General features: G+C 41.8%; 2 protein-coding genes across 6 annotated transcripts in view; one reads left to right on the forward strand and one right to left on the reverse strand.

The window, feature by feature from the left end:
- Positions 1-12,768, forward strand: part of LOC109414942 (peripheral plasma membrane protein CASK) — a 676,441-nt gene that overhangs the window by 490,919 nt on the left and 172,754 nt on the right. Inside the window, exon 10 of one of the 4 annotated variants that reach the window (XM_062846946.1) lies at positions 11,825-11,851. The exons of the other annotated variants lie outside the window; for them this stretch is intronic. Within the exon in view, the coding sequence (XP_062702930.1) occupies positions 11,825-11,851 (27 nt within the window). The remainder of the gene's footprint in view (positions 1-11,824; positions 11,852-12,768) is intronic. 4 annotated transcript variants of the gene reach the window in all.
- Positions 1-12,768, reverse strand: part of LOC109623068 (membrane-bound alkaline phosphatase-like) — a 61,079-nt gene that overhangs the window by 22,166 nt on the left and 26,145 nt on the right. The window contains exon 1 of one of the 2 annotated variants that reach the window (XM_062846929.1): positions 10,662-11,048. The exons of the other annotated variant lie outside the window; for it this stretch is intronic. Within the exon in view, the coding sequence (XP_062702913.1) occupies positions 10,662-10,797 (136 nt within the window). The 5' untranslated portion in view covers positions 10,798-11,048. Of the gene's footprint in view, positions 1-10,661; positions 11,049-12,768 lie in introns of those variants that run through there. 2 annotated transcript variants of the gene reach the window in all.

The following is a 12,768-nucleotide window of genomic DNA, read 5'->3' on the forward strand; positions in this document are numbered from 1 at the left end:
ATTCTCCAGAAATATAGTCAGAGTTTTCCAGAGGTTTTCCTTCGGAATTTCTCCGACAATTCTTCTATGAATTTCTCTGGGGGCCTGCAGGAATTTCTTCAAACGTTTCTGCAAAAGATACAATTCCAGGAAGAAAAAAATTCTCATAGATTAGAAGACTCGTTGAGAAATTTCTCTAAGGTTTTCCTATAGAGGTTCATATTTTTCCAGATTTTTTTCATAAGTTGTAGCTTGAATTTCTCTAGGGTTTCCTTCAGGTATTACTTCATTTATTCAGGGATTTTCTTGGGCATTTATTTGGAAACTCTTCTAAAAATGCTAAAGAGATCCTTCTGGAAGTTCTCTCGACAGTTGCTGCTGTTATTACTCCATAAATCTATTCGTTAGCATTTTTCAAAGATGTTTCTTCAATAAATTTTACTAAGAATACCTTCAGAAGAGCTCTCCAGTTCTTTCATTTATATTTCAATGATCCCCCAAAGCATTTTTAAAATTTATTCACTAGTTTTCCAAAAAAACTCTTCCAGTAAATCCCCTCAGAAATAGTATGAGAGATTTTTTAGGATTTTTTTCAGAGGTATCTCCAGTAGTTCTTTTAAGGATTTTTTTAAAGAAGCCTCCTGAAATCTGTCAGAAAATTATTGAGAGGTTTATTTTAGAAATCCACCGGTAATTTCGTCTACGATTTCAACAGACATATTTTTGAGAAATCGCATAGAAATTCCTCAATAGATTTTCCAGGAGTCCCTCCAGAAACTTCTTAAACATTTCTCCTCGGAATTACTTGGAGAATTCCTCCTGAAAAATCGCAAGATTTTTTTCTAGATAATTAAGAAGGTATCTTCAAGTGTTTCCTTAGGAATTTTTTGTTTGCTTTATCTTAGAGACTTTCAGCCCTGAGCTGGTTCGTCTCTTTGATTCCTTAGGAATTCTCCTAAGTATTATCCAAGGCATTGATGCAGAAATTGAGCAAGCGATAACTTTAGAAAATACTTCTGGATTTATTGTTAAAAAAAATACCTCCGAAAAATTCCTAAACTATCCTCTTAAATTTTACAAAGATATCTCCAAGAGATTGAAGGGATTTCTTAGAAATTCCTTGAGGGATTGCTGGAAGAATTCTACAGTAACGTTTGTACAATCTCTGCAAGAAATTCTTGAAAATTCCCAGGAGGTACATCGGAACAAATTGTGTCTCTAAAGACATACTAGAAGATATTTCTGATGGAACTGCAAGAGCAACTTCTAATAAAATCCTTGTTAGAATTTCTCGAGGTATCACTGAAGAAATTTCTTAAAGATTTTTTGGAGGATCCCTGGGAAGATTTGCCAAAGCAATCCCTGTAGATTAAACAGATTTTTTAGATGAATTTCTGAACACCTCCATGGAAAAACTTTTGATGAGATACCTGAAGAAATCCCTAAAAAATCTTTGGGAATAAAAATATGTTCTCGAAGTAACTTCATAAGGAATTCCAGCTCGAATTTCTGAAAGCAACCTTCAAGAAATCTTCAGTAGATTCCCCGTTTAATCTAACGAAGTACTTTTGACTGATTCTCTGGAAGCTATTTCTGGAAGTTATTTTTTAAGGAATCCTAGAAGGGAATTCGTAAGAACTTCTTAGAGAAATATTTTTGATAAAATTCTCTAAAAATTCCGTAGAGGAATTATTGGAGATAACTCCAATGCCGGATAAATTTCTGTAGTAAGACATGGAAACACATCTGAAGGAAAACTCTGAAATTTCTGCCTGAATCACTGAAAATAGTAATGCAGGAGGAATAACTTCAGGATTTACTGAATGTATCCCTAAAGAAGTTTCTGAACAAATTCGTGTGAAAATTTTCAATGGAATCCCTAGAGCAAATACTGAACAAATTCTGAAGGAAGCCTTGAAGAAAATTCTTACCGAATCCCTGAAAGAACTTCTGAAAATAATTTAGGAAGAAATCAGTAGAAGATTTCCTCAGAAAACGATGCTCTTATCATCAAGCTAGAGAAGTCCAAGTATTCGTAGGTCTTGAAAATAATGAGGAGCGACGCTAAGTTCACGGGCCCTGCAGAGGCACTCGTACCGGTAAATCATCCTTGATATTAGCAAGGACACCACGCGCAAGGAATGATTGGCGGAGGAACTCTCTGGCTAAGGTCTCATTTTTACAGCAACCTTCCAGTGTAAAACCCTAGATAAGATCACGGATGCAGGGGAGCTTGTAACGGAACTGCAGCAACAGTGTAGGTGGACGAATTTCGCGCCAACTCGACCAACGGTTGGCAGCACCCTCTCAGAATCGAACGAAACTTTGTGGGCATAAACAATAGGTCTTTCTTAGCAACTTTGCATAGTTTATTTTTCGAAATTTTTCAAGAGTAACATTTGAAGAGGGCCTAATTCTTTTCATAGATTTTTTTTTCATATCGATGTAACTCAAAAATGACAAGACCTACAAAAAGTGTTGTATGACGGACTATCGTGAAATTCTATGAAGTTTTTTAGAAAAATATCCAAAAAATACAAAACTAATTCCTACACTGAAAAATAAAGGTTTTAAAAATTTAAATCGATATTACAAAAAAAAACCCTATGTTTTTAAATCGATGATTTTTTTTCTGGAGAAAGGTATTTCAATTACCTACATTTTCTCCAAACAATGATGATGTGACATATTTAAGGGAAAAAAGTTTTTCTAACAAAAACTTTTTTCATGTCTACATTGAGTGAATATTTTTCATCGTGTTTCATGCCAACATGGCCATATATAGGTTCAGCAGCCTCTCATCGACCATTGAAACTTTATGGAAGTTCAAAAAATTGTTTAAGAAGCAACTTTGCATAATCTAATATTTATCTAGACTAACATTTGAAAGTGGCGTATTGGAGTGACCCACACTTATATGGAAAACATTGAATTCAAAAAATGCCAAGCCTTACCTCCTGCATCAGTTGTTTTGGATTCCCAGAAGCTACGTTCAGCATTTGAGCGAAATCGATTTAGTCTAAGGGGTGATACACAAATTATGTCACACAAAATTCGACCTTCTTCAACCCCCCTCTCCTCTATGTCACGCTTTGTGTATGGGACCTCACGATTGTTTGTATGGGTCATCACGTTCTGCAAAACCCCCCTTCCCTCCTAAAGCGTGACGTAATTTGTGCATGGACACTCAACGAGCATAAAGTTTGTATGGGAAAACTTGGCCATTTTTTCACCGAAAAAAATCAACAAATCTCGAAACATAAAATTCAACGGTGACGAAAAAAACCCCACAAACTTCAAGCTCGTTGAGCGCCCCATTAGAGGCCATGCACAAATAACGTCACGCTTTAGAAGGGGAGGGGGCGAGGTTTTGCAGAACGTGACGACCCATACAAACAGTGGTGAGGTCGCATATAAAAAGCGTGACATAGTGGGGAGGGGAGGGGGGGTTGAAAAAGGATATTTTGCGTGACATAATTTGTGTATCACCCCTTAGACTAACTCGTTTTCGCTCAAATGCTGAACGTAGCTCCTGGGAGTCCAAAACAATCGATACAGGAGGTAAGACTTGTCATTTTTCGAATTTTATGTTTTTCATATAAGTGTGGGCCACCCTAATACGCCCTTTTCAAATGGTAGTCTAGATAAATGTTAGATTATGCAAAATTGCTTATTCAACAATTTTTTGAACATCCATAAAGTTTCATGGGTTGATGAGAGGCTACTGAACCTATATATGGCCATGTTGGCACGAAACACGATGAAAAATATTCACTCAATGTGGACATGAAAAAAGTTTTTCTGCTATTCTGCTATTCCGCTATTATCAACGCATCCCCTGGCTTTCGCCCATCTGCGTTGTCTTTTCACTAGGCAATACGTCTACCAATTGATGTTTTAGGGCTTGCCGGACCAAGTCATGTAGCTAAGCCAAACACCCCACCTACAACTGTTGAGTAGGCACCATTGTCCCGCCCACTGGTCTTTTACAGCTAGTTGTAGGTGCATGTGTGCGTGTAAGTATTGGAGTGTGTGTGTCAGTGTTGGTGTATTGTAGGCGCCAACTCGTTCTAATCCACTCTGATAGCTAACACCCTATTGAACCATTACCCTTAAATTTGGCAATCTATGAAATAGAATGAGTTAAACGCCTGTAAAAAACAGTCAGTTAAATCAAACAAGGAATATTAGTATTAAAGCGAAGATACAACGAAGCAACGCCCGAACCTCGAGAGCACAAACCCCAAGAACCAAATGACAGACAGCGCCGATAAGTCGATCGACTGGCCACCATCAGTGAATAACCAATCGAGTAAACCCCCCAGCACAAACTGCCACCAGCTCTCCCGACCTGCGCCCAACAAATCCGAGGCACAGCCCAGCCTTAGCTTCACCTTAAAACCAAAATCTAGATTAAAGAGCACAATACTTCCCAAGTAACCACGCAGCTCGAGCCGCAAATCACGCACAACACGGCACAAATAAGACAAACACTACCACGCCCGTACAACCGAAACCGACCTAGAGTAGAGAAGGGTCTCTTTCCACTCCAACCCGGACTCAACTGCACCCACAGGGCAGCGCACCTCACCCACACCGCACTCATTCATGCATCACTGTCCGAGCCGCACGGTCACCTGGGTTGAGTCTATCTGCATGACCTCGCCCAACCCGTAACGCAGAGTTTAAATCCCTCTCTTGCATTACAAAGCAGTCCCTCTTCCCAAAGTTTGTGTGTGGTATAAATGAGATCTTAAGGCTGAAGAAATCGTCACCAATACAACCGCCAACACTGAGCACTCAATGATGTCGGCCTTATCAACGACGACCCCCTCAGTCCCAAACCCAATTATCCCACACTACCCAAGTAACCACCCTGCTGAAGCCGTAAGCACCGCACGCACAAAGCACACACACACCGACACGCACCACCCTACACAAACCACCAAGGCCGAACAAAAGCGGAAAGCGGTGCCACCACTGCTGAATCACGACTTTTTCAGTATAATTCAGCAATCGTAGATCCATTCCTCGACCCTACTCAGCCCTAACGGTCCATAGCAATGCCTGTCAATATATGCGCCTCACACATGCAACCCCTACACCCTAACAGTATGGTCACTTGGGTATCCCTGGGTTTTGACATGATGGTCAGGGATCACAGCCATCAAAACGTTCCACACTTTATCAGGGCTTACGACCTGTAGACATGATGATTTCTCAATAGTTTCAAGCTCTTTCGGACCTTCCGCTATTGGAGACCATCATGGCTAGCGGTGTTAATGTGGACATGAAAAAAGTTTTTGTTAGAAAAACTTTTTTCCCTTAAATATGTGACAGTAACATTGTTTGGAGAAAATGTAGGTAATTGAAATACCTTTCTCCAGAACCAAAATCATTGATTTAAAAACATAGGGTTTTTTGTAATATCGATTTAAATTTTTAAAACCTTTATTTTTCAGTGTAGGAATTAATTTTGTATTTTTTGGATATTTTTCTAAAAAACTTCATGGAATTTCACGATAATCCGCCATACAACACTTTTTGTAGGTCTTATCATTTTTGAGTTACATCGATTTGAAAAAAATCTATGAAAATAAATTAGGTTCTCTTTAAATGTTACTCTTGAAAAATTTCGAAAAACAAAATATGCAAAGTTGCTTAGAAAGACCTATTGTTTATGCCCACAAAGTTTCGTTCGATTCTGAGAGGGTGCTGCCAGCCCCATAGAAGGGTTGGCGTGAAATTCGTCGGTGGCCACCTGTGGCCGTTACGGGAAGGTCCGTTAGGGAAATAGGCCGCCTTGAATCGACTTTCTGTGGTGGATACCGCCAATGCTTTCGTTGAAGTAGAAATGTTAAAAGTGGAGTAGTCAATGTGCTTGTTAGGCCTTTTACCAGCCGCCACAGGCTTGCTCCAGGTGTTTCAGAGCTGGGACGGCAATGGCGTAGACAGGAGTAAGCTGTGTAAGCGATGCGAAAGCGAAGGCCATAAAAATAAGGCTGCATGTACCTTTTTCAAATGTTTGATATGTTACGGGAAATTGTTCCCGGGAAATCTACGAACAGCAAGCACCCGATGTCCTAAGTGCTCGTACTCAGCCTTCAAGAGAGCCTGAGCGGGTAAACTATAGTGCAAGTAACGCAGCTGAATTTGAACCACTGTAACGCAGCCCAGCAATCGCTGTGTTAGACAGTTACCATCATTTCGGATCCATACCGCATATGTACCTGCCTCACTGGAAGCATTCATTGGGTTACAGACTGATTCCAAATGGTGACAAATTGGAAGACAGATAAATACTCTGTCCAGTAGTTGGTATCAATAACTCACGATGGCTTCGTGGTCGCCAAGCTGTTAATCCCCTCCAAAGGCCGCGATGGTGACCGGGGCCAAAGAATGGGAAAGCCGTTTCACAAATCAATAACGGTGTCAGATCCCTTTTGAGGCACTGGCCATTTTTGGATGCAAAAGATTTCAAATGGGATTCAAAACGTTTCAGTTGGATTCTCAGGGGGTTTCAAAGTGTTTCAAGACGTTTCAGGGTGTTTTAAAGGGTTTTCAGAGGGGGTTCACTAGGATTCACAGGCCCTTTAATGCGGCTCAAGGTACTTCAAAGGCTTTGAGAAGGGTTTCCAGACATTTTAGGGGGTTTCAGAGGGTTTTCAGAGGGGATTTGCTAGCCTTCAAAGGATCTCAGGCGAGCTTCAGGGAAGTTGATGTATGAGCCTAAATATAAACCTTATTCATAATACAACGAGAGATAACAATTTATGTATGTTGATCCGATATTCAAAAGATCTTTTTAGTTCTTTAAATAGTCTGAACCTCCTCCATCCCTCATTCATAAGCTTCTTCTAATTTCTAACTTGTTGCTTCTCTCCCTAATTCCCAATCTTAAGTACTTTAACTTCTCTAAACACAACCAAAGTAATGTTACCTTAATGGAATTTCATTAATAGTTTTTTTTCCTGAATGGGTTCTACATAAAAGAAGGTTCTAGTTTAATGTCGTAACAAAAACTATTCCGAAGAATCGTTACCTATTCTATGGCTTAGTTGGTTAAAGCGCTGGTTTAGTGAATACGGAGTCGTAGGTTCAAATCCCACCAGAACGTGATTTTTTTCACAATTATATTTCTTAATTTGCCAATTAATTTGTACAAATAAAGCAAATCTGTGCATTTTAAACAATCTTCCTTAATCGAGTAAGGGCTCACTTAGTAGAGTTATAGTTGAGTAATGTGAACCAATTTGTTGGCTGGAACTTCTTGATGAAGAGCGGGATGAACGATATGGGACCGTTCATAAACCACGTAGACCCAAATTTGGTCATCTCAGACACCCTTCCTCCCTCGTTGACTTTTGTTCATACACAAGTTTTGAAATTTGTATGGAGCGTATTGAACGAACCAACTCCCACGCTGAGGGAAGTTAAGCCATCCACCAGCTCAAAAACAACAAAGCGGCTGGTAAGGACGGTATCGCAACAGAACTCATCAAGATGGGTCCGGAAAAGTTGGCCACCTGTCTGCACCAGTTAGTAGTCAAGATCTGGGAAACCGAACCGCTACTGGAGGAGTGGAAGGAAGGGATAATCTGTCCCATCCACAAGAAAGGCGACAAGTTAATGTGTGAGAACTTTCGAGCGATCACCATTTTGAATGCCGCCTACAAAAGGCTATCCCAGATCATCTTCCGTCGTCTTTCACCTGAAGTAAATGAGTTCGTGGGAAGTTACCAAGCCGGTTTCATCGACGGCCGGTCGACAACGGACCAGATCTTCACCGTACGGCAAATCCTCAAGAAATGCCGTGAATACCAGGTCCCAACGCACCACCTGTTCATTGACTTCAAAGCGGCATACGACAGTATCGACCGCACAGAGCTATGGAAAATCATGGACGAGAACAGCTTTCCCGGGAAGCTTATCAGACTGATAAGAGCAACGATGGACGGTGTGCAGAACGACGTAAGGATTTCGGGTGAACTATCCAGTTCATTCGAATCTCGACGGGGACTACGACAAGGTGATGGGCTTTCCTGCCTACTATTCAACATTGCCCTGGAAGGTGTTATGCGACGAGCCGGGCTCAACAGCCGGGGTACGATCTTCACGAAATCCGGCCAATTTGTCTGTTTTGCGGATGACATGGATATTATTGCCAGAACATTTGGAACGGTGGCAGAACAGTACACCCGCCTGAAACGTGAAGCAGCAAAGGTCGGACTGGTGGTGAATGCGGCTAAGACAAAGTACATGCTGGTAGGTGGGACTGAGCGAGACAGGACAAGCCTTGGCAGCAATGTTACGATAGACGGTGATACTTTCGAGGTGGTAGAAGAATTCGTTTACCTCGGTTCCTTGCTAACGGCTGATAATAACGTGAGCCGTGAAATACGAAGGCGCATCATCAGTGGAAGTCGTGCCTACTATGGGCTCCAGAAGAAACTGCGGTCAAAAAAGATTCACCCCCGCACCAAATGTACCATGTACAAGACGTTAATAAGACCGGTGGTTCTCTACGGACACGAGACATGGACGATGCTCGAGGAGGACCTGCAAGCACTCGGAGTTTTCGAGCGACGGGTTCTAAGGACGATCTTTGGCGGCGTGCAGGAGAACGGTGTGTGGCGGAGAAGGATGAACCATGAGCTCGCTGCACTTTACGGCGAACCCAGCATCCAGAAAGTGGCCAAAGCCGGAAGGATACGATGGGCAGGGCATGTTGCAAGAATGCCGGACCACAACCCTGCAAAGTTGGTGTTTGCTAACCATCCGGTTGGTACAAGAAGACGTGGAGCGCAGAGAGCACGATGGGCGGACCAGGTGGAGCGTGATCTGGCGAGTGTTGGGCGTGACCGACGTTGGAGAGCTGCAGCTGCAAATCGAGTATTTTGGCAGCAAATTGTTGATTCAGTATTATCATGAATTTGATGTTAACTAAATAAATGAATGATGGTTTGATGAAGCGAGGAAGGGTGAAAACGTATTCGTCGTCAAAAGCAAATCGCATCATTTCGCGAATGTTTTCACCAAATAGCGAGCTTGATCAAAAGATCGAAAGGCCGAATGAAAAAAAAAACGAATGAAAATAATCTTAAATCCTTTTTATCCACTTCTTTCTTACTTTTCGTAATTATTGCAACTTGGCCTGTATTTTTATGACCTTAAGACCTTTTGACCTTTTAACCCTTCGACATTTTGTCCTTTCGACCTTTTGACCGTGGACCTTATGACCTTCGACTTTTTGACTTTCGACCGTTTGTCATTTGTCCTTTTTCTTTTGTCATAGAACCCCAACCTCCATTTAGGTAATGAGTTTGGACTGCCTAAAAATAATTTTTACCGAAATGGATTCAGTCAATTACCTAAATGGAGTGCAAGGTTGCAGAAAAGTTTAAAAAGAGAGAGTGAGTAGAAGATTGAAGTGCCAGGCCATTTGGCTGCATGCCGTTTAGCCGAATGCCGTTTGCCCGAATTCTGATCAAAATAATTTGGAAGCGTGGGCAAACTTTGGATAACATTCCATAACCAGAGATGTGAATCTTAAGTACTCTAACTGTTCTGAACACAATCGAAGAGGGGGTAGGATTGGTTTGGAACTGTTAAATGTTTCCTAAAAACTTTCTAGAACATAAGTCACCGAATCTACATGCATAACTTGTGTGCTTGAATAATTGAATAAAAATCATACTTACACAGCCTCATGCAACTTTGTGCTAACAATCGGTAAGTTCAATGTTTGTTTAAGAATCTCTAAGAGCTTCCTTGATTATAGGTCATCGGCTCTACAATCGTAAACAATCTGCAACGTCTTGAATCACTTTTGAAACCACCTGAAGTGATTATGAAACGCTTTAAAGCGCCGCTGAAATCTCCCTGCAATGTGATTCAAAATGTATTTTCAGAAACTGTAGAACCCCTTAATGATCCTCAAACCTTCCTGTCCTCTGAGGCCTTCTAAAACGCCCTCGAAATTCCCCTAAAGCCCCCTCGGACACCGTGTAACGAACCTGATACCCTCTGAAACCCCCAAAAACGCCTACGCAACGCCTGAATAACGCCTCTGAAACTTGCCAAACGTCATCTGAAGCTTTCTGAATTGGCTTCGAAACCCATATAAAATCCCCTCGAACCCCATGTAACGCACCTGAGACCCTCACAAACCACCGAAAACGCCTACGTAACGCGTGAGAAACGCCTTTCAAACTCCCCAAAAATCCTCTCAAGCTTTCCGGAATGCCTTTGAAATCCCCCTGAAAGCCCCTCGGACCCCGTAACGCAACTGAGACTCTTCAAAACTCTCCGAAAATACTCTTGGAGCCCTCCTCCCCTCCTGAAACTCCCATGAAATCCCTCTGCAACTCCGCATGGCCCCCTTTAAATCTCCAGGCCACTCGCTCTTCTTAAACTACTTTTCAATCGTTCTAAACTCCATTTAGGCGGTCCCGACTTGTACCTAAATGAAGGTTTTGGTGTTTTAAATTCAAATAAATCATCGCTTAAGAAATGCAAAATTCCTTACTATTGAAGTCCCAACCGTACACTTCACATCACTCTTCCCAATCCGATCCCGCCAAAACCGCAACCACACAGCACAGAAAGCGTAAGCTCCCATCCACCAACGTTATTGGGAGTTGAGAGACAGCATTCCATACGCAGCAGCAAAGGGCGCTAACCTTCTTCTTCTGCACCAGCAGCGCCTCCAGCAGTAGATGCAGCAGTCTCCACCACCATCGTAATCAAAGCCTGCCCCAACAGCAGCCAAACCAACACCACAACTGCCACTGGCACCGCACGACGACCGAAAGCCATTCTACAACTTTTCGACTTTCTTCGCACCGAACTTGGAACAGGAAGGACGCAAGACGCGACGCAGGAACAAGACAGCAGCTGGTTGGCTTCTGACCGACCAACCGACCCACGACGAGATCTTCAGCAGAGTCTGAAGTTCAGACGGACCGGACGCGCGCGCGCACGTGGCTAACCGCAAAACTTGTTCTCAGCTGACTGAACTAAATTGCGGTTGGGCCCGGTGCTTTTATATTTTGATAACCCTTTTCGGGGCTCGGACGGACGCGGACGTCCCGGTTTCGATTGGTGATACCTAGCTGGTCATTGGTCAATCATCAATTATGACGAGAGGTGTGTGCGATTGAGATTGTAGGGAGGACAGGCGAGGCGTGCAGACGGCTGGCGCGTAGCGTCTGGCTGACAAGATATGGGTTATTGTGTTTATCGTTTACGTTTCTTACAATCGGTGTATTGAACACATATATGTTTTTCGCGGAAACCTGCCAATCTGTTTGTTTTGCAAAAGAGTAAGCCACCTTTTGCAAATAATTTGAAATGCAGATCGAATGGTTTCGATCATTCCGCATTGAGTGTGTTAGAAAGACACCATCGCCAGTAAATGAATCGATTCGATCGTTTTCTTTCCAATTCTGTTCGTAGTTGCGTTGCGTCCACAACGAAATATTTGAGGGAATACCTGCTCGAGAAGTGGTGTCGGTTGGGTAGGCACGCACTCGCTGCGAGACAACAGGAAGCAGGATTAATTGTCATGCACGGCACAGTACCATTTCAGCTGATGTTTTGTGGTTTCAAGTCTGGACTGGGATGGAGATTGTTGTGGTTTGACAAGGTGGCTGTTTAATCACGTGCGCGTCTTCAAACGCGGAATTTGTTGGCGTGAATGGTTTGAGATGGAATTTAAAGATGAATTTTGCTTTATCACTGTTTTGTTTCGATGCCTTTAAAAATACATACTGAGAAGCTATTACTAATGTTAGGTTATATGTTAATTGATTGGATTGTAATCAAATACTCTTTCTTCTTTCAGGTAAAGTCGTATTGACGAGCTCAAGCTGTGAGTATTGAAAATCTTCAAAGAAATATATTTTAATTACTGCCAATATCTAAAGACATTAAGGTGAATATAGAACGGAGCCACACCTTGAATTTTCAAAAGCACAAATCTGAAGAACCAAATATCACAAAGCTCTGAAAAGTTGATCGATTGATCAGCCGCTGGTAGCGACCAATCGATCAACTTTTCAGTGCAATCCGCCATTTGGTTCTTCAGATTTGTGCTCTTGAAAATTCGAGGTGTGGCTTCGACATATCTTCACCTTAAATATTCTTTTGTTTTTTTCCATCACATGACATTTTCATATCTAGCAATTATTTACACATGAAAGAAAGACAAACTTTTGAAAATATCCTATTTCAGAAGTCTTGAGAGAACGATACTCCCATAGGGGAAACAACTTCAGCAGTTGGTTTACATAGTATCACCTGGGAGTAATTGAAGGTCGTAGTGGTCTAACTTTTTAAATGAACCCAAGTAACCAAACAGCACCATTATTCGCCTTGCGTGCTAATACAGTGCTAATGTAGAACTGTTTTTTTTTAAATTGTCATTAGGGTGACCAATTTTCAGATACAGTGGTCCTTAAAAACAAAGTATTTAAAAACTTATTTTTTTTTAAATCATAACTTTTTAATCTGTTTACCAATTATATACTTTTTTTGTTTGAAAGCTATTGCATTGTTGTTTCAGGGAAAATACGTTGAAGGGGCCAAATTTTGGTTAGGAGCAATAAAACAATTCTCGGACCAAAGGGGTACCCTGGGTTGAGAACGTCCATAAATTACGTCACGCTGCTTTAAGCGGAGAGGGGGGGGGGGGTCAGCAAAGTGTGACAACCCATGCAAAAATTTCATAGGCCTCATACAAAAAGTCTGATTTAGGCAAATGGTAAATTTTAGCGTGACGTAATTTAT

This window comes from Aedes albopictus, chromosome 1 (genome assembly GCF_035046485.1).
Source record: "Aedes albopictus strain Foshan chromosome 1, AalbF5, whole genome shotgun sequence".
Taxonomy (NCBI): Eukaryota; Metazoa; Arthropoda; class Insecta; order Diptera; family Culicidae; genus Aedes; species Aedes albopictus.